This window comes from Syzygium oleosum, unplaced genomic scaffold (assembly GCF_021117445.2).
Source record: "Syzygium oleosum isolate NSW1041296 unplaced genomic scaffold, Sole_v2.1 Sole_v2.40, whole genome shotgun sequence".
NCBI lineage: Eukaryota > Viridiplantae > Streptophyta > Magnoliopsida > Myrtales > Myrtaceae > Syzygium > Syzygium oleosum.
The window spans coordinates 1682029-1702599 of NW_026607524.1; the positions used below are offsets into that span (position 1 = coordinate 1682029).

At 40.6% G+C, this 20571-nt stretch overlaps 1 protein-coding gene across 5 annotated transcripts; it reads right to left on the reverse strand.

Moving 5' to 3' along the window:
- Nucleotides 1–9180: 9180 nt before the first annotated feature.
- LOC115692168 (pentatricopeptide repeat-containing protein At4g20770) lies at nucleotides 9181–15674 on the reverse strand. 5 transcript variants are annotated; one of them, XM_056305979.1, is made up of 5 exons: nucleotides 12874–15674; nucleotides 12400–12687; nucleotides 10484–11199; nucleotides 10318–10361; nucleotides 9181–10225 (listed from the first exon to the last, which is right to left on the reverse strand). In XM_056305979.1, exon 1 carries the CDS (start codon nucleotides 15555–15557, stop codon nucleotides 13185–13187), a length of 2373 nt encoding a protein of 790 aa, XP_056161954.1. In that variant the 5' UTR covers nucleotides 15558–15674; the 3' UTR covers nucleotides 9181–10225; nucleotides 10318–10361; nucleotides 10484–11199; nucleotides 12400–12687; nucleotides 12874–13184. The 5 variants fall into 5 exon arrangements, with proteins under 5 accessions (XP_056161954.1, XP_056161953.1, XP_056161952.1 ...); XM_056305978.1 differs by having other exon boundaries at nucleotides 9181–11199; nucleotides 12874–13083; nucleotides 13165–15674; XM_056305977.1 differs by having other exon boundaries at nucleotides 9181–10361.
- Between the last annotated feature and the right edge of the window lie 4897 nt (nucleotides 15675–20571).

The window sequence follows — 20571 nt, forward strand, 5'->3', positions numbered from 1 at the left end:
CGAACGGGTGATCAAGAGGGGACTCCAAACCACTTGGAAGTCAGCCTTGACCAACACACACCAACCGTCGCGATGATACCTACTCCCATATATACACATTTAGCAAAGGAAGTTCAATGTCTCTTTTTCTTTGGTTACAAAGGGAGTTCCAATTTAAATAACACACCAAACTGGTCCCTACATGATCTTGATTGTTTGTCTTTCTTTCCCTTCTTTTTTTTTGTGTGGCTTTTTAATGCACGCCTTCTTTAATGACCGATTCCTATGCACCCAAATTTTTTTTTTTTTATGGATTCTCTTTTATCACTGAGATTAGATATGGCCCATCCAAATATTAAAAAAATTACCCAAAAGTTTAGTCCTGAAACGATTGATTGGCCTCCCTCCAGACAACACTTGCCCCACGTTCCTGCATGACAAGAGCCAACACACCTTATCAAAAAGCCAAAAAGTAATAATTATAGAACCCCAAAAAAAAGAAAAAATTAAAGAAGAAGAAGAAGAAGATGGAGCCAACACACATACACACACTCATCACAAGAGAACAAATTGAACTGGGATTCTCTCCCAGCAAAATATACTATACAAGCACAATTTTGTCCTCTCTTGAAGAAGAATCCTTCCCATGTGAGGCAGACCCGTTCTTTAGAATACTTCGAAATCAATGACCAATTCATCAAATCATGGCCAATTTAATAACCCCCACACAGAATTAAAATACTTGAAAATTGTTCAAAATCATGACTTAAGAGGGTCTCGCGAACATGCCTGCTGACGATCGCCCCGAAATTTAAAAAAAATTCAAATTCGGATCAAACCCAAATAAAAATACTCTTAAAAAATAATAAACGATAATTGCGATAATGTATAATTAAATTGGTGAAATGACACAAGGGTGTTGATCTGCACGCGGGGACACTTGGTCAGCCATCTTACGGCTCACGTCGTGCAAGCCGTCCACCGGCGGCACCGCCACCGGTCACGCCCATCGCAGCCGTCGCATTCGATGGACGGCCAGGATCCGCTTGCCACCTGTTCGTTTTTATAGTTTAATGGTGTTCGGCTGCATTGCATTAAGCTGCAAGTCCAAGTAAAAGTCCACGGCTTCTTCGGGGGTGATTACATGCTGCCCCCGTTCTAATTCTTACGTTGCGTCTAGTTGAATCCACTTGATCTCATGTATATAGTATTACGTTATCTTGTGTTTGGAAAAATATTATCGGAAATCGGCGCGGTAGGAGCGGATAGACACGAGCCACAACCCGCTGAGGTATGCAAGGAGCGTATGTGTGCACCAAGCTCGCGGAGAAAGACGTGATTTGTAAGGAGGCAAACTTCGTTTTGTGAAAGTAAACGTGCATTCGTGCGCGTGCAGCCCTTGTTGGACACAACGGCATTGGGGATGATTGCCCGGAACCACTGCATGAGAGAGTGGGCCGATAGGGACCATTGCAACGATGGTCGTCCTCTGTTGTGGCGGCCGCCTTAGACTACCTGGAAATGAAATCTTAGAAGACCGACTCAACGGTGGTTGTACGGAAGCGATGATCCGGCCACCAATATTGTGGATTCCCTATATGAGTATGACTATCGTGAGATCGAGTGAATTTTGCCAGCGACTCTGAGAATGGCAGCGCCTTCTACACTAGAAGTGTTCAAACCGTAGGGAAGGTACCAAATTTTTTCATCATGCCCTCGCCGATGGTCGACGAGAAGTTGCTAGCCATCCCGCACCCTCGCTGGTGGCCTTCCCAGCCAGGGTGGGGCGGCGGCAGCCATCATCGCCAGCTTGGTTTCTCCCTCCCTTTTTTAAGCTTATTTTTTGTAATTTAATTTAAATAAATTTATATTAAAAATCATATTTGAACAAAAATGACATCGTTTTAACCACGTCATCACCATGTAGGATAAATATCACCATTTTCCATTAGCCAAATTAGACGGAGTTAACGGAATAACTCGATTGAATCAATTTGACAAGTTTTAGGAATTGATTGTACTTTTTGCAAGTTTTAGGCCCCAATTGCATTTTCGCGACAATGTTAAGACTTCTAGTATATATATCCCAAAAATTAATATGTTTCTTAATCGTGGGCAGATATGGGCAATGATTCAAGGCAAAATAGTACGGCTTGCCCATTAATCAGGTCTAATTCAAAGTGTGCCCCAGATGCATAGCGTGATGAATATTATCCTATGTGACCTTATATTCGAGCTATCACCCTAGAGTTATGAGATTGGTTTATAGCAAAAGATTATAGTCTTCTAGAGTTAGGCCGTTGGTTTACAGAAATTATTATCATAAGACCGTTACATCATAATGGCGTGCTGATACGAAACTATCAAATAATTCAAATATTATCTTATTCAAGATACACAGCCATATGTACCTCAATTTCTATTTAATTTGCAATGAAGAGAAAGCCAAAAAAAAAAGTTATACTCCCATAAAAAAAATTAATTGCCCCTTGCTTAGGTCCTCTAATTGGGCCAAATTCATTGTCTAAGCCCAACCAAATGATGGCCATGCGCATTGGGTCGTCGTGGCCGATTGCCTTTAGTAGAGATAAGAGGGGTTCTCGAGAGACTTTGGAAAATGAAAAGAAAAGAAAAGAAAACCCCATTTCAAGATATTCCGACATAGAACAACTTAAATATTTGCAACGTGGAAAGTTACATAATTATAGCATATTTGGTTACTTGTGAAAGGTGTACGGACCGCTAAAGGCACATATTAAGCATACTCAAACCGCTGGCATCCATCATCATGCAAATCATCATCACTCCTCTCGATCTATCTTAAGGAATGGAAGGGTAGAGACCTTTGAGCTGCAGACGATGCATTGTTCGCCGTCACATAAAATATATCTATTTTTAATTAACACATTGATATAAAAGATAAAAGGTACATTACATCCTTATAATTTTTTCCTCCAACATGGAAAGAACAGCTAGACTTGATGAAGAGGCATTAATGGGGGAGCACAGAAGAATCAAACAATTTGCACGAGCTTGCTTGATTGGCCACGGGGATGAAACAGCACATGAATCTACCGCAACTTCTGCTGATCCTTTGGATGGTGCCCTCTTGTTCCTGAGAGGAATTGAAGAGGGAATAACTAGTGGGGCTCTCTATGAACTTTTTGTTATAATTAAAAGGGTACTCTTCTTAATTTTAATTTATTCCCACCAATCCACAAATTGCCCCTACTTGTCCTAGACACAGGACCATAAAATGTGGTGTCCATGATCTGCAATCTAATGTTGTATCAACTAAGGAAGCTCCTTCCTAGGGACTCCAATCCTATTTAAGGATTATGGAAATTGGAAAATATGAATATGGTTCACATTGAGAAGAAGAAAGACACATTGGGAACCCCCATTACCATGAGGATAGATTAACATGTGATTTGAGATTTGGGGTCTGGATAAAAATCAGGCATTGGACTCTGTGCAAAGAGCATGGTGGTCCTCCAGTTTGCTTCCAATGAGAACTTATAATTACTTTATAGAATACAAAAAACGGAAAAACAACTTTTTGGCCTTTATTTGGGGGATCTTTTTGGAGATCCCACGGCGCTTTGAGTAGATTCCAAGTTGAGAAGGAACTGACATTATCCATGGCCTGCTTTTGATCTAGGATATTCATTTGTCTTTAGCATTACATAAGACAAATACCTGCAGAGATATGTTTAGTATAATATTATGTTTAAGGAGCTTGTTGATTAAGCATGCCAGGACATTTGTTAAGCAATCAAATAAAAAAGTATTGTTATTTTCAAGATTGACCGTTCTCGTAATATACACAATTGATATTCTGAAAATCAAATATTACTTTGGTAAGTACATTTAACAGGTGCATGAAAGACATTCATTCATAAAACTCTAACGTAGAAACAACAATCCTTGCCGTGTCATCTTCTTCTTCTAGTCGATGATTTTTGTACTTTATATTATTTGTTGAAGTTGTTCAAGCTTTGACTAATATGATGGAATTTTCATTTTTCAACTCGTGTCAATTTCAAGCGAATAGTGTTTACTCTCATTATTCTCTTTATCGGGATAAGTGAAGAATCAATACTTAGTCTTTCGACCTTTTAGGCCTTGACGTTTTGTTTTGATCGATTTAGTTTTTAGCTACAGATGAAAAAACAAAAAACTTTTAGCTTTGGAAAAAGAAGTACGACCAAATCCTCAACTTGTTGTCGATTTGTTTCCAACGCTAGAAAACCTTAGGCGTCTCCCACCTAGCCCTTTTAAATGCCAAGTGGCCACGGACTTGAGAGCCACGTAGGGTTTCCGAGGTCCGCAATTCATAGACTACGAGTTGAGGACTTGATTATAGAATTTGTTCTAAAAAAATAAGGATTCAATCGATCAAAATAAAAGGTAAAAGAAAAAACTCAATTGATATACAATCAAAACGTTAAAAGGGTTGATTCTAAATTCATCACAAAACTCTTTTATCTTGTGCATGTTGCGTCAATATTTTGTCCTAAGGCAAAAGTCTCGCAGAATAGTCCCGAGGAAAATGTCATATCCGCTAAAGTTAGGCATTATTCATCCGTCAAGGATGAGTTTCAACAGCCACCAGAAGTAACAAGAACTAGTCAACATTGGCATTCTCGCCACATCCCCACGTTTCCCTCCATTTTCTCCCATGAATTCCTCGACATTAATTTCATAGAACGAATTGCATGTTCACACCTCACTACAATTGGCTTGTGTCCTTAAATCAGAAGAAACAAAAAAGCAGATATTGACATGGTGCAAGGACTAGTTGGAGATTCATTAGAGTGGATAATGCATAAGAATGGAGATGGTGAGATTGCAAGTAAGATTTGCGGTCCTAGACACGGTCCCCTCGCACTGCACAAGATAAAACACGAATAACAGAAAGAAAATCCAAATATGACATGACACTAAACGCGTAACTTCGTATATTGACACGAATTGACACTTATTTATCTAAAGTTAATGTTTCACTAGAAATGGATGTTGAGCCAAATAGTGAAAAGCATTTCACCACATGTTGATCTCTAGTTTTTTGTTAAATGGGGTCGATCAATGGTGATTTCAGATAAGAGTTGAATTGGTGTAATGGAGAAAATGAACAATAAATTTAAAAGTAAAGGACTATAAAATGACAGAAATTTTGAATGACATTAATATTGATAAACTGAAAAAGTACGTCGGGCATTTGTTCTTGATGATTGCGTTCCCTATGATAATTACACGCCATCATATATAATCCCCAACCATAACCGCCATTAGTAGTTATTATACTAAGTACAGTTGTAACTACACTTTGGAGATTCTAGGCCTCCTGTTTACACACCGGCCTCATTTACAAACGGTTACAGCTCCCAAGGTCATTGCAAATCAATTGTCTTGTGTCCCTAAATCAAAATAAACAAAGAGCAAAGAATGACATCGTGCAAGGAGCAGTCGAAGATTCATTAGGGTGGATGCATAAGATAGATATGATGAGACTACAAGTAGGATTGGCAATGCTGGACAGACCCATTTGCATTGCACGAGATAAAACATGAATTACATAGAGAAAATCCGGATATGACAAGACATAATACACCTAAATGTATGTGTTGACACGAATTAATACACTCAAATGTTAAATTCGTCATTTGGTATGTAAAAATCAAACTTCAGATATTTTATGCCAATACAAATTGACAAGTACTACAAACACAATTACGACATGCCAACACCGTATACCTGCCCCAATTACAAGCAGGCATCTTAACCTTTGATTTGCGTGAATCCCTTGTAAAAAACCCTATCTTTTAAGGGCTCAAATGCTTATTACTAGCTTACTAGACGTAACCAGTGTGGTGCATCCGATGACTTGATACGCTTGATCTTTAGATCAAGTGAGTTTCATACGAAATGTAGGAGATTCAAGAGTTGAGATGGATGACAAGCAAAGGTTGCTAACCTTGAGAGATGGGTCCGATGCCCTCCCCTAGGACCCATATGCCATCTCCACATAATGCAATGTTAGACTCGTGTCACGTGTCAATCCAATACCCTAAAAGACCCAATTCTGGCCAGACTCAATAGGTGCGCTTGATTCAAAGAATACTAAACTTCGCATGCGAAATTGAATGGGCCTAGGACAAGAAGGGCTTACCTAAGGCCCTCATATTCATCTTTCGTGGGATTATATGTCTAATCTCCAAGAATAAGAACTCAATATCGAGACTTTAAAGAAAAAAATAATGTTAGGATGATTATTAGTTTCGACAACGTCTGTCAAGAACAAGAAATTACACAACATAGACCTAAAATTTCTTTACAGACTATTATTATTATTATTATTATTATTATTATTATTATTACGAGGAAGGCCTTGCCAATGCGCTTTTAGCTCATGAGATGATAGACAAGCTCTACGCAATGAAAGAACATTGACTACTTCTCAGGATGTCCAGATTTGAATAAATTAAGGTATGCTATAGTTCGCCAAGCTCGCTCCCACGTAGGGTCGAGTTTATTAAACGAAACACATAATTTTATGCGTAGTATTATTTGGTGAATATCTTCATGCTCTTGTATTTTAAATTGAGTCATTATATAATCTTGACGCTGTTACAAAGACAACAAGCGTCTGGTTGGACCTCATGATGGACAATACAATCCGAAGTGGATGATCACCACTTGTGGTGTGACCAGCTGCCAACCTGATGATATGGCACAGAATTTAGATGTCAATTCAAGCTAATCAACTTTTGTTGACTAAGATAATACAATATCTTGTACAGTAGACCACGTTCGATGAAGAAGATACGCAATTTGACTACCCTCAAACTTAATTGAATCAAAAGAAGAAGAAAATTTTGATGAGCGAGGGTTTCGAATGAACAAGATGAATGTGGAGGTGACTAAGTATTTCTTTCCATGGTGTTGAGTGCAATATATACGTGTAATATTTTCTCCAAGATTAAATAATTCCATGTCAAAAAGCACGACGTAAAATTTTTTGCGACCTAACCAAGTGTAAAAGAGCCGTGAAAAAAGAGACTATACGGCACCGATGTGTATTAGAAATTTCCTCACTCGTAGTGGGCATTATACTATAATAGGATACGGATCATTTCCACTCATTTTGATAAAAAGACCGGGCTTTGACATCTATGACTAAAGGGTCCTCAAAATCGCATGGATTATTAGCCTAGGTAAAACTAATAATGTTAATAAGCATGTGAAAGTACAAATTAACACAATTCTCAAGTAATCAGAGCTATATTACTCGAAACGTGCAACGACCCCCTTTTCATGCAAGCTTCGTCTAACGCAATACAACAAGCTGCTAGAATTCTTGAGGACCATAATCCATGTAATCTTCACATGCGATCATCGACAAAAACCTTTTCAAGCAATGATCTAATTACAACTTGATCCGGAGAAATTTTCGTCCTGGTGATGGTTTGAAGTCAAAGCATACGAAATCAAAAGATGTTTTTGCGGAATTGTGCCGCGGGGATGTCGAGTACGGCGCCTTCGAATCCCAAAGTGATGGAAATAACAGTCCCCGGTGGCATCGACAATCTATCTGACTCCGTGCATATCCTTAAGAAGGGAAAATGGGCGTTCTTTATGACATTTGTCGATATCCGTTCGAGTTAATTAGATGGCTTTTTTCAAGTAAGGAATGTTGACTAAGAGGGTGGATGCACTTGGGAACTTTTCAACTTCGGAATAAGGTATGCTCTAGGAGTGGCTAGATGCATTCAGGCTTAATCCCGGCAAGTTAGAAACCAAAATAAATCCTAAGTTCATCTAGGGCGGTTGTCTAATTTCCTTCGTGGACATGCTAATTGCTCTTCTGATAACAGTAAATCTTTTCAGATTTGGCGTATTCAACTCGTTTGGGAAGAGCAGGGTGCAGAGCCCAAATTCTTGAATCCGGAGTAGCTTGCCGTTGTTGCATTGGTACGACATCTCGCAGTTCAAATGAGAGGGCATACTGATATGCTCAACATAGATGGAAGTGCAGACAAGCACAGATATATGAACCTATCCTTTTCCCTTTCTGCAACAAGTTCAGTGTTTCATGTTTCTTTTGCTCTGTTCCATTTGCTCCACTGATTGATCCACCAGCAAGATGAAGTTTCGTGTTACTGTGAGATCATCAGCATAGAAGTGTTTTGGGCATGCCAGTGAATCTTGCATTGAGTAATTATATAGAAATGTGGGATTTCAGATCACTTGAGTCCAAGATGCTTATATTTAGATGCTGCTCAGTAGTTTGCTAAAGAAATTGAGTTGATCGACCAAGCCTCGGAATGGGGAACAGTCTGAGAGAAAGGGGAACTATGCATAGGCTGGTGAATTTGTTTGGAATCCGAGGGAGGGCGTTCAACCATAATAATTTGCTTATTATCTGCCCGGGTTTATGCCATAATGCTTCATAATTGAAAGACAAAAGGACATATTCAATTGATTTATTGAAATCAACCGACCACTCTGATTACAACAATCAAGGCCAGACTACTGAATCTGACGCATCACAGGCCAATCGATTTTATTCTCTTAGGTCTCTATCACATAACTATGATCACTGCATCATCTCCATACAGCTCAGTGAATCCTGTAAAATCAAAGTGTCCAAACATCAGTCATGTTCTTCATTTATTCGGCGATGACAGGATTGGACTAGATCTGCATCAAGAATTTCAGAAGTCCATAGCCAAATCTCACAAAGGATCAAGTTCGCTTCTATATGATCAAATCCTTGGAAACATGTTGCAATTTTGAGGTCATATCATTGAGAGGAAGCGGAATAACTTACTTTCCACAGTTGATATTGGCCAAAACAGGGAACCCGACATTGATGTGGCAAGCTGTAGGAATCTGTCTCAGGAACTTGTCCCTCAATCCCCCAATGGACTTTGGCGCCAGCCTTCAAGCATCGGCAAATGTCTTTCTTGTCATTGACCGACCGGATGTTCTGGGCGAGCTGTTGCAGGCCGCTGCAGTAAGCGGGAGGCAATGTTGGAGCCTTTCCCTTGGCGAACATCACGCACGGAGCCGCCTTGGCATTGACCACGCTGCACGGGATGGTGGCCTTGGCCGACACGAGGAACAGGGCCGAGAAAAACAGGCACTTCATAACTGATAACTGTCAAGTAGAGAAGAGTTTTGAGGGTTCTTGCAAGATTTTTACTTGTTTTTGGAAATGACTGGTGATGAGGTGTTTTGGGTGTGTAGGGGCAGATTTATAGAGACAAGAGTTGTGGTTTCATGGGAGCTTGGGAATTTGTAAATTTGAGGTTTCCAGGGAGACATGAGGCATAAATTCTGCAGGTTCTTACTTTGGGGTTGATGAAGGTAGTGTCAATACCATGCCAGGATCTTAAATTGTGGTCCTGTCCAGTCCAATGAGAAATCCTGGTGGCAACCTTCTACAGTTCTGTTATGTATTACCCAAAGGTGATGGTACGATGTATCAATGGTTGGTGCTCAAGTTTGAATACTCTATGGGCAATCTATGCACCACCTTGTCGTCGTCCGCGATTCGCAAAGAGCGTGCTACTTTCATAATTCGCCCCGAACAGAGCAAACTATTGGGTGATGACGTTAGAGCCTGTTAAGGTGCATGTGTAGAGGTGTTTGTAAAACAAAGTCTCATATCAAGTATATGATAGGGATTGAGCAGTTATATACCTAGTTGACTCCCATCCATTAACTGAGTGTTTTCAAGGAATGTGAGCTTAACTAGAGATGTCAATAGGCTTGAATTTGAAAAGAGACCCTTTTCTTCTGTGTACAGGTACTATGTAGATGAAAAGCAAAGATGCGGTGGAAAAGAGTTTGAGTTTGAGATAATCTTGTGGACATTGTACATGATGGCAGAGGAGGATGCAAATGGAAAACAGTAGCTTAAGAAACAGAGAGATGGTGTCATTAGATGTAAGCCAAGGGTGTAAGGCAAGTTGGAACTAAAAAAACAGGGGTGAAATATATGTTCACAATTCATGTACGACAACGAGGCTAAATAACCATCTTAAACAGGTTAAGAATTTCTCTGACAATGTGTTCCAAGGTTCGACGCATCTAGCATCTAAGAATGACGAAAAACTAAACAGTTAATGGGAACAGTGACTTCAGAATCATAGCTCTGATTTGGTGGTTGAACCACGGGGTTGATTCAAATAAGTTGGTGTAAGGTTCACCAACTCGTTCAACTTAGGTTACTCAAGTTCTGCGCACGAGCGAAAGAGTTCAGCCGAGTTCTTCAGCCAGACTCTAAGATTTATCATTATAAAAATCCCTCCAGAATATTCTTTAATGTACCTGATTCATAAATGACACTGCAATGGAAAGCACCAAACTTTTCTCTGAAAAGAACGACAGTCTCTTAATCCAAAGAGTCATTATTTGTTTATCGAGGGAGGGGAGGAAATGAAGGCGCAAGGAGAGCAAAACAAAGGGAGAATAATGCAACCAGAAAATCCATTACCAGGGCAGTGAGTCTCATTGGAAAAGGAGGAGCAATGCTGGACGAGGCAGAGCCCTATAGCACCAAATGCCTTGGCAATTACCTCAAGCAACTCCGTCAACTGAAATGCGAGACATGGCAAGATTCCTGCTTCCGCCTCCCTCTATGCTATATCATATCAACTGGTCCATCAAAAGCCATCAAACTGAATCCTCTCATAATTTTTCCTGGAAATCAGTGGATGGCAAAGCCATCAGGTCATGTGGTTTTGGGTATGAGAAGGAGCTTCAGGGTGACAGGACAAAGGCTCATTATTTTGCAGAATAATATCTCATCATGGTGAATTCTCAAGGGTGATGCAATGAGGATGATGTTGGAGTTATCGGTTTTGGAAGAAGCAAAAGGGCTCCCTTCCACTAAGTCATAGTTTCAAATATAAAGGAAGAATTTACCAGGGATGAGATTTACAAATTTCAGGATAGGAATTAGTACTAAAGTTGAAGATGAATAATTTTTCTATGGCATGACTGTGCTACCAATTTTTGCCACCAACTAAAGACCTTAAAGATTACACTGCAGAATACGACCGGACATTGTTGTGGCTATTATTCTTAAGTATGGGTTTCCTAATGCCGATATCTTATATTCATCTCACTAGTTTTTGGATCAAGATCATCTTCAAGCTACCAGCACTGTGGCTCTTCCTAGCTCTCGAAGTGTGCCACGGCCTGTCAGTCCTGCAAAGTTCATAGAAAAACCAAAACTAAGCCAAGGACAGCCTAATTACCTACTAAAATTTTCAGAGAGCTACAAAAGGTAAGTGCAAGCTTTTTACAAGATTTTAGCCAAAGGAACTAATAAAAGAACTTGATGAACTTCTATAACTTCATCAGAGACGTGATTCGACAATTGGAGACTTAGAGGACTAAAATATATATAACGAAACAGTTAAAGGACTGGATACAGGCATGGAAGCATGCAGAGTCATCCTTGTACATGTTCAAACATCTCAAATCAATGATTCCTAGCTCATTTCCCATCCAAGCAGAACTCATCTTTACCTCACTACATTGTGTTTGTTAATATACTATATCTTGTATGATGGCAAACCAACTGCTATATACTCATCAAGGTTATAGTCATTTTCTGGATATGCTGTGATGCCAGCATTTGGCTTCAAACACTTAATGCCTTCCAGCATCTTGTCCTCATAAAGTTCTTGTGTTTTCTCATAGTACTCTAAAGTGACCCCCATAAGTTTCATCAGTTACTGCCCAGTTATAGCACTTGAATGTCAGATAGGCTAATCCACAGAGGACCAATCAAGCTGGATCTTTTGTGTTGATTAGACCTATATAAACTTTGGTGCTGGAGAAAACATGGCTGGCAATTCAGAAAGGGCAATACTTGACTTGTTCAGGTTAAAGTCATCAAAACAGGGGAACTAAGCTTGTCAAGAATATCAATGTGAGTGCAATAAATAAACCAGTTCTTCAAGATCAAAGTTAGTGGATGCCATCTAAATCTTGTGCAGACACCCCAAAAAGCCCCTTTTTTTAAATTATATTCACACAAATTTCGAAGCTTAAGATCATCAAATCAGAATGCTTTAGATGATCAAAGCTCTATGGCATCAAGGTTGCAGGAAAGCAGCTCTTGTGAGAGGAGGATTTAGGCAAATGAAACCGAATCTAATCAGAGAAAGATAGATAAAAATACCTCACAATTGAAAGTACCATTAAACTCAATGTTTTTGAGTCCACCACTGACAGATAAGAGTTAAACCCCTACTCCTGTTTATGCAATATGTTAGTTTGTAGTGCAATAATACAGTTGTCATAGTGAAGACCATGGAGAGAGTACATTTCACACAGAGCATTTATCACTACAAGGTTTAGAGGAGAGTGAGAGCAAAGATGAAAATTGACGACTGGTACCTGCAAGAAGCCTTTATGACATGAGGCCCCAACTCTGGTTAAGGACTTGATTTAATGTCGAGTCAGTAAAATCCAACCAGAGTTATGTTTTCCACTTCATTCTTCCACAGGCAGAATAATGAGAGACATTTCTTGTGCAGCTGTGCCACAAGACTGCATCCCTCCAATGTCAGAATTTGAAAAACTCTCTCAGTATTCGAAAAACCAAGTCTCTTCGAGCTTCAGACTGAGGTGGCCAGATCTAAGTGCTGCTACAGCTTTATTCATCAAGCTGTCCTTCACACCAAGCTATAATGTTTTTGAGATAATAGGATAGAGTCATCAGCTATCACAAGTAAAACTTTACAGCAATAATCAAAGTGCTGATTGACAAAAGCATGAAAAATATGACTTGCTTCTATAGTATCTAAGAGGTCAAAATGACAGAAAGGAAGACAAGTTGTCTGCCAATGTCAACAGAGAAGATCTGCATACCCCAACTGTGCCTTTTGTTTTCCCATAGAGGTAATTCTCGAGAAGGTGATGATTCCCTTTTCTGTGGGACACCCGGTCACTTAGGATAGAGATCAGTGCAATTGACCACTGCATGTCTGGAAGACTGCATCTGATCTAATCATCTTTTCCGCAGGACACTCATTTACTTGGGATAGAAATCAGTGCAATTCTGCACGGATGCCTGCAAGACTGCATCTGATCTAATCATCTCAAGTTTCTTGACCACCAGCCGGCTAAATCTTTTAAAAACACTGTCCAAGAATGGGTTACCTCATTCTGTTTTCGACAGGTTAACATGCTTCAATTCTCTCTTTAACCACCTCAGGATTATACTCAAGGAAGGTTTGTATCTCATGCTTAATATCAATCCAACTGTAGCCTGGATCTTTAGCAATCTGGTTATCATTCATTTGGTTTCTTACTGCCCTTGCTTCATCCCATCTTCCTAATGAACAGTAGATGTTGGCAAGAAGCAAATAAGGGGCTGAATTTTGCGGGTTCAGATGGAGAAGTTCTCCAGCTGCTTTTTTTGCTAAACTCACATTAGCATGGACCCTACAAGAACTAAGTAGAACCTCCCACAAAACTGGGTCATCTCTATAAGGTATCTTATCTATGAGCCCTTCCACTTCATTGAAGCACCCGGCTCGTCCCAAACAATCAATTATGCATACATAATGATCCAAAAGAGGTTCTACGCCATGTTCTTGCCGCATTGAATTGAATATACTGATTCCAGCATCAACAAGCCCACCATGACTACAGGCAGTTAAAACAGCAACGAACGTAATGCTATCTGCTTTCACGCCCAAACCAATCATATCTTCATAGAGGCGTACAGCTTCATGTCCAAAGCCATTCTGTGCATATCCATGTATCATCTCATTCCATGTAACAGTGTTTTTATAGGGCATCATATCAAAGAACCTTCGAGCATCATCTACATCACCATATTTGCAATACATATGAACAAGGGCACTTCCTACACATACATCATTTGCATATCCATCTTTAGCTATTTGAGCATGCACCTGCCTCCCATAAAATGAAGAACTAAATTTGCTGCAACAACTCAACATAGTACCGTAAGAGGATTCAGTAGGAAGCATCTCCATTTGCCGCATCTGCTTAAATAACACAGCAGCTTCTATGTCCAGGGAATTAAGCACAAGACCCGCCATCACTGAGTTCCAGCAAACAAGATCTAGTTTGGGTATTTTATGCAATATGAGCTTCGCTAGCTCTATCTTTCCACAATTTGAGTACATGGTTATGAGTCCACTGGCAACATATACATCTGCGTTACCGGCAACCTTTAGTGAGGCTGCATGCACCTGCCTCCCAAACTCCACAACCTCAAGCGCTGCACATGAGCTAAGAATAGTAGCTAAAGATGTTCGATCAGGTCTCACACCTAGAAATTGCATCTTCTGGAAGAGCTTTATCACCTCAATGTGGTTCCCACTCTGAAAATACCCTGACAGCATGGCATTCCAGGAACTAACTGTTGGAAACAGCATCTTTTCAAAAACTTGACTAGCCATTTCAACATTCCCAGAGTTTACACATGCCACAAGCATATTTATAAAGGTGACTTCATTTGGTTCAAAACCGCAGCATTGCATTCTCTGCATATATCTTATGGCCTTGTCACTTTCACATTTGTTCCCGTACCCAGCAATCATCAGATTCCAAGTAACTACACTAATCTCCGACATATCACCAAAAATCATCTCGGCGGTATCCATGTCGCCATTCTTCGCATACATATGAATTATTACGTTGCTCAAATGAATATCACTCCCATATCCAAGTTTAATTACGAGGGAATGCACTTGTTGGCCCTGAAGTATGCACGAATGCCCACCACCACAACTATCTAGGAAAGATTCATCATATCCCCCACTAGAACAAACACCCAACACACTTGATAGGGAGACGGCATCAATAGGTATCCCTCGTCTGCACATCAGTCTAAACATCTCAACGGCCTCCGGGACTCTATCGGTTTGCGCTAGGCCATGCATCATTGCCGTAAAAGAAACCTCATTTGGATCAGGCAAATCTCGAAAAGCCCAAATGGCATCGTCAATGCGGCCACACTTAGCGTACATACACAACAAAGCATTACCCACATAAATATTCTTCTCAAGACCGATCTTCACAGCAAGCCCATGACACCTCCTGCCAACCTCTACATCCAACAAAGCACCACAGGCGCTGAACACACTGGCCAGAGTGAAACGGGTAGGCACAAAACCGTCCAGTGTCATCGAACGATAGACCTCCACGGCCTCCTGGTCGAGCCCATTTCTGACCAAGGAGCTAATCACGTTGTTCCACGAGAAGGCGTTCCTCTCGGGCATTGCGTCGAACAGCCGGCGCGCGGACCGCAGTTCTCCGGCCTTGCAGTAGGCACCCAGAATCGCGTTCCACGTGTAAACGTCCTTACGGGGCGTGCCGTCGAACGCCGAGCGAGCGCGCCCCGTCTCGCCGCACGCGGCGTACAGCTCGACGAGGCGGTTGCAGAGGAAGGTGGCGTCGAGGAGGCCGAGGCGGAGGATGCGGGCATGGAGGAGCTTGCCGGTCCGGTAGGATCTACCGTCGGTGCAGGACCGCAGGAGGCTCGCGAGACGGCGGTGGTCGGAGCTCCGAAGCTGCATTATTCTGAAGCTGCAGATTTTCCCATGTTGTTGTATTCTTGGGATCCCGGCAAGATTTCTGTTGATGAGGAAGATGCATGAAAGAGAAACGGTCCCCTGTTCATAAATTCCACACTGAAATAAAAATCAAACTTATTTTAATAGGCTGCTTCATGTATGAATTATAAAGAGAAATTAAAAAATTAAGAAGTTATACCATGCAGGTCCGCGGTTCGGTTCGGTTTTAGAATAATTGAAATATTTGTCTCCTGTATTTTCATAAAACAAAAAATTGCTCTTGTACGTCGTACCAAAGCGCAAAAAACGAATTGACTCGGTTGATCTAATGATCCGAACCGTTATTTTGCTCCTCCCTATTCCCTAACTCAAACAGTCAATTGAAATACATACCTTTATTACCTATCGGACCCAAAAAAACAAAAAACTTTAATCCCTAACTAAAAAAATATCGGAAAAATGGAAGTAATCAATCCAATCAGAGATGGAAAATGGAGAATAAGAATAAATAACGAAAGGAAAAGGATTTATTTGGAAGTTTTCTTTATATAAGAAATTGGCGGATCAATGGAAAGTTTTGATAGAGTAGGAAATTGTTTAGGATTAATTAGCATCGAGAAAGCACCTAAATATTGCGGTCCATTATGAAAAGGTCCAAAGGAAAAGAAAATCGAATGTTAATATATTCTTCCCTACATTAGGGATCTCTTCAAAAGCCGACGTGTCGACCAAACAAGTTTGAACTCTTTTCCCTAAAAGTGGAGATAACCAATTTGCTTTCGCTTTATTCAGATATATATCGATGCAAATTCCTGTGCTCGCTTATCCCACAATAGAAAAAAAAATATGTTTACCCAAAGCACGCGTTAGTCACTGAACTTTTATGTCCTTGATCTTGAATATTTTTGCAATCAAGTACTCGAACTTATAGAAATTTTCATATCAATACCATTTGTCGCCAACTCCAAGCAAATTAGAGCAAACTTGTTGATCTGTACCGGCCGAAAGCCTCACGTTCGAATCGTCGGTGCCACCACGCAATGAATGGGTGTTGGAGAATTTTCTTAGTTGTATCTTGGATTAAAATTCCTATGAATGCACACCCTTTACTCTCCAGATCTATCAGAGAGCATGCATTTGCGAATTCTCTAAATGCATTCAAATCTATAATGTTCAGCCACATGGTTCCCCGCAAAGTATTTCACTGAAATTAGCTGATTCTGTCTTTAGTGAAATCCAACTTGCCACACAACAGCTAATCCCCCTTGCCTAACCCACAGGATTAATTGCAAAACCCTGTTGGAACTTGAGTCTTCTTTTTAGCCTTTGTAACACGAATTCTGGATTCTTGGTTTCCATGAGGAACAAGACACTTGGCCTTTCCTGAGCTACGATAGCTCTTGAGGCTTAGATTGTCAAGTCCGACACAAAAGCTTCAACACGAAAGCTTCGTTTGTAACCTAGTAGCGTATTAGGACTAGCTATTAAAGCCCATTCAGTTGAGCCTTTCAATATCTGGATTGGAGTGTCGAGAAGTTGAGTTTATAACGACTATATCTCCCCCATTTTTTTTTTCCGAAGCTGAAGTTTTAGAGCCCTTATTTTGCTTCCTTCAGAATTGCCCGCACCCCTTATTTTTACTTCAGGAATATGGCCCTTCTTTGCCTCCTGCTAAATCTGAGAATTCTACAAATTCAAGGTCAACACTTCCCTGGAACACCATTTTGTCCCCTTCCTCTGAGATTGAAACTCTATTTTCCTGTTTGTTCGCTTGAGTTTTGATAGGGCTAGGACCCCTTTGTTCATAAGAGAGACAATATGAGTAGAGTTGGTTGGTGTCTCTGGTATCATTGCCTTAGGCCCTCGCTCGTCACGATTCTTCGCATAAAAAATACTCCAAAAAGGACAGCTCCCACGAACAACTTGGCGTGGTGGCCAATCTCACCACAAGAGTAGCAAAAGTGTAGGGACCTCTCATACCTAAAAGGACCCTTCATGCACAGAAATTGTCTTACATTTCAGAGAATCTAGTATATTCATATTAACCTATGCTCTCCCTGTTTTATAGGAGGCCATGCCCTTTGCTTCCACCTTCACTTCTGGTACTTTTCCTTATCTTGCCGGCTGCTCTATGGCCGTGGGGGGTTGTGGGTAGAATTGCAAAGCAGAGAGGATGGTTAAGGTAGGGGCATCAAAACCGAACCGAAACTGGAATGGTTCGGGTTTCGGTTTGGATAATGAAAAATTAATTATTTTTTGTTCCAGTTTGGATAGTTTCAGTTCGGTATAACCGAACTGAATATTGCCCCTCTTTTTAATATTAAAATTTTTACACAATCTCTCACCTTTTTCACCAAACCTCTTCTTGATATTACATAAAAGAAAACCGAAAGACTGAAGCGAATTGAATCGAACTGGGTCTTCGATTTTGTACAAAGCTAATGCAAACCCGAACCGAACCGAACCGTTGATACCCCTAGGTAAAGGTTATACTTGATCATTTAATTGACGGCCTGTTACATCGGCTAAGGCTGATTAGGCAACGTTGGCTGTAGGCAAAATGGATGGGCTTAGATAAGCCATTTCTATCTTGGGCACAAGTCGCCCACCTTAACCCACATGGGCCTAGGCCCGGTCAATTTCAGATGCAAAGTTCAGTATTCTTTTAATCACGAACATATCTAGAAAAATGTTTTTAGGCCGAATACTGTGCCCAACCCACCCAAGCCCACTTATTGAGTTTGGTGAGAATTGGATTCTTTAGGTATTTGATTGACCCGGGATGCAAGTCTCACATTGCATTACGTGCAGATGGCATATGTGTCAAGGGGAGGGTTTAGGTCCCTTCTTTCAAGGCTAGCATTTGAACTTTTAACAAACGGGATTTAAAATGTGACTCACGCAAATCAAAGGTTAAGATGACTACTTGTAATTAGGGTCGGCAAACAGCGTTGGCGTAACATACTTGTACTTGTAATTCATGTCAATTTGGATTGACGTATCTTCGTGTTAATATATAAAGTTAGGTGTGTCGTGTCGTGTCGTAGGATGTCACGCCCCGAACCCCACGAGCGCGCAACATCCTGCAATGGTCATTATGAAGCGACGTCCCAGGATGCGTCGCCGACCCAACATTTTATCTTTTGATTACGCATGCGGAAGCTAAACAAAGATTCACCCAGACAATAACAATAAACAAGGATAGATAGGAAAATGGTTTACAACATCGAAATCAAAACACCATTTTAACATTTACTTGATTAACCCCTGGGAACATTTTTACAAGCCCACTTCAGGCATTTCCAAACATAGTCTACAAAAAGATGTCGGGCTGGGGGTCAATCTACTTCACCAAAAGTCTGCTTCCACGCACCCCGAACCATACTGGGTGCATCAACATGCTAAGGGCCTGAAAAATGTTTAACAACCACAAATGAGATAAAAATCTCAATAAGTTAACGCCTAAGCCCCGTTTAGAAAGTCAACTCACCTCGGGGGTTCCTAATCAGGCAATACAGCATCAACAGCAACATTATTAAACATCCACAGGCATCCTTACCTTGCCTTGGCACACATTTTATGCATAACATAGATAGTCATATGTCACAACGATGCATCAAACATATCACATGCCCAGAACGTGTCATGAGGTTTCCCATGCATTAATGCATCATAGTCGCGCGTGTCTCGATTATAAGGCAAAATCCACTTGGGCACGTCCCATACCATGCCTAGCAGTTTCTACCCCATAATCAAGCACTATGCATCACACGTATTCCATTTATTACGACCCCTCTTGGCCACTACACATCAAGCGATACGCAGCGAGATGGCAGTCTTCCGGCATAACCGGGCATCGTCCCGCCCCGTCGGGCACGGCAACGTCAAACGATACACAGAATGACGGCATTCCAATACGGCAACATCAAACGATACACAGTAAGATGGTATCCCGCAAGGAGCATCAAGTCCGGCCTCGAGCCGCGACAAGGCATCCGGGGTATCGGCACTCCAGATAATCCCCAGGCATCCGATAAATCGGGCAACGTCAAGCGATACACAGCAAGACGGCTTCGACGTGTGACCACACGAGCACACAAGCATTCCGGCCAATTATTATCTTCTCAATTAGCCCATGCGTCCATGAATCGTGCTCACATCAATGCCACACAACAATAACAAGTAGTCACACATGCAAATGGTCAATCAATTTTGTGAACCTCATTTTAAAACATGAATTCAACATCGGATCATAGTCAAATAAACATTATTGAAAAGCGAGGTAATTGCGGTTATTGTCTCTTTTAGGCCGGAAATCGAAAGCCAAAGATTTCAAGTAAAAACCGGCAGATTATGGAATTCTAGTAAAACTGGACAGATTTGCATGATTTGGGAAATCGACTTCAAAAGCATAGCAAATGATTTCCAAAAATTATAAAATTCGAATATGTTATAAACAAGACCTAAAAAAATATTTTCCATGAAGAACACAATCCCAAAATCCTTATACAAAGATCACTTTTGATGGCTCGGAAACAACCCAGAACTGGTCCGCCGGAACAGGGGAACTGAACCAAAAGAAATACTCGTTATACAAATCAAATCCTTTCAAAACACTTTGAAATTTTTACACGTTGTAGAAATGGATTTCCTTTACAAATCTTGTGAAGGAAGTATGGTCGAAATCGAACTGGAAAGTTTTATAAAAATCTGAGAAGGCACGAAGGTCACGGAATCCACAGTATAAAACAGTTCTAATTCGGTAAGAAATTGGACCTTCGTGTAACCCATTTGAGCTCAGAAAAATCTGAAATTTAAATATGTTATAGATCAAGATCTTGTGAACAACTTTGATGAAGAACACTTTTCAAGATTCTAACCACAAAATGATTTATAAAAATGGAAAACCAGGGACGTACAGTAAAATCAGTTCTGAAATCAAGATAAAAACTCCAAGAAACACCTTCAACTTTGAGATCCACCACTTCTCAGCCATGAAAATACCACACCAAGAGTT

Bases quoted from the DNA above. Each gene is read 5' to 3' on its own strand.
- LOC115692168 (XM_056305978.1), bottom strand. From the start codon at position 15,557: ATGCAGCTTCGGAGCTCCGACCACCGCCGTCTCGCGAGCCTCCTGCGG.